General features: G+C 36.3%; 1 protein-coding gene across 1 annotated transcript in view; it reads right to left on the reverse strand.

The window, feature by feature from the left end:
• il1b (interleukin 1, beta) overlaps positions 1–1734 on the reverse strand; it is a 15366-nt gene that overhangs the window by 11315 nt on the left and 2317 nt on the right. Inside the window, exon 2 of the mRNA XM_014015087.1 lies at positions 475–664. Coding sequence (XP_013870541.1) covers positions 475–512 — 38 coding nt within the window. The 5' untranslated portion in view covers positions 513–664. The remainder of the gene's footprint in view (positions 1–474; positions 665–1734) is intronic.

The following is a 1734-nucleotide window of genomic DNA, read 5'->3' on the forward strand; positions in this document are numbered from 1 at the left end:
TATATTACATTATATTACATTATATTATATCCATTATCTGGGATCTTCAGCTCTTTTGTGTTTGTGTGAATGTACCTGTTTGAATGTGTCACAAACAGTCAGGATTTTAGTAAAAATAAATAAATAGTACATCAGCATTTTCATTCAAGTTCCAGGAAGGGACACAAAATAGAGACAAAGCAGCAGTTGACCCAGACACAACTATTATAATATAAACATGTAGACATCTTCATTTAAGGCACTTTATGTCTACAGATATATTAACTTGGGAATAAATCTAACTATAAGTTTATAAGCTATACTGATTTAGTTGTGAGAAGCGCTTTTTGTTTTGTCTCATGATGAAGATTGTGAGAAGTGAAACATGTCAACTTTGTTCTGTTTTTCAGGACACAGAACAGAATCATGTTCTTTTATAATAAAACTCTAATCCTGTTTCAATAATAATAATTATAATAATATTTTTTAACTCACCAGTCAATGGCCTGAAGCAGATCTAAGTCTCCCATCATGCAGAGGAAGAGGATGAAATATTAGCTGAGAGATGCTTTTCTTTCTGAGCTTGAAAGGGAACGACCACCTCGCGCTGAGCTGACACTCTCGTCTGGTTTCAAGCAGCAGCATCACTTCCTTTTAAAGTTCAAATTTCTCTCTGTGTGGTTTCCTGAAACACATGGATGTGGTTCAGTGGACCAATAGAAGAACACCGCTCTGTGTTCTTTAGGTCAGACACAGCAGCTGTGAATTTTCAGATAAGTTATACATCTTTATACAAACTTTATAAAATAAAGAGTTTTGCTGGACCTGAAAATCTGAATCATTAAGATTCTGGAAAACGTCTCTTTTCTGTAGATTTGAAGTTATCTGGTATAGATCCAGATTTAGTCTGAAACTTGAGAATTGGGGTTGGGTTTATATCTACCTGTGTTTATGTTTTTACAGTTTTCTACTGGAACTTGTTATGTCCCTGTTTCAACAGTGTTGACTTGAGGTAAAGTTGAAGAATTTGGAGGCTCAGTATTCTAACAAACATGATGCTGCCACCACCGTGTTTAACAGTGTTCTGACAGTCTTGTTTTTGTGGCTAAATAACTCCATCTTTGCCTTTTTTTAGACATAAAACTTGTCTCCTGAAGACATTTAATTTGTCCACTGACAAAATGAATGTGTTGTTTTTAGAGGCGGAGCTTCCTTTGAGGTCAGGATTCACTAACCTGTGGATGGTCTCACAGGTGTTCTGGTAGGTTCTGGTTCATGACAGGATTGAGTCTTGGTGGTTCTTGGGTTGTTCTTGAAAATCAAAAACTAATTTTATTTTAATCCTATGGTGACAGATGGATTTAAAACATGCTATGAAACATCTTTTAGACCAGATATCAAAAATAAACCCAGATCCTGGACCCAGGTTGCAGTCTGAACACAGGCTTTATCATAAATCCATGTATTGTTTATTTTGTTTATGGTTTTTGTCTTTGATTCTAGCCTAGCCTCATTTTTTTAGTCTTAGGAGTCATGTTTTTAATTTCATTTTTTTGTGATATGATCTTCAGTTTAGCTCTTGTTTTGTGCCTCTTGGTTTACTTCAGTCGTCTCAGTTTAGTTTATTTTCCCCTGCATGACTTCCATTCAGCTCCTGCCCCATGGGGAAGAAGAATCTTCTTCTGTTGTTGTTTAATGGCGGTTGGTAAACAATGTTTACCGCCACCTTCCGGAATGGAGTGTGGGCCAGAAGGC

Source organism: Austrofundulus limnaeus, unplaced genomic scaffold (assembly GCF_001266775.1).
Source record: "Austrofundulus limnaeus strain Quisiro unplaced genomic scaffold, Austrofundulus_limnaeus-1.0 Scaffold123, whole genome shotgun sequence".
NCBI classification, from domain to species: domain Eukaryota; kingdom Metazoa; phylum Chordata; class Actinopteri; order Cyprinodontiformes; family Rivulidae; genus Austrofundulus; species Austrofundulus limnaeus.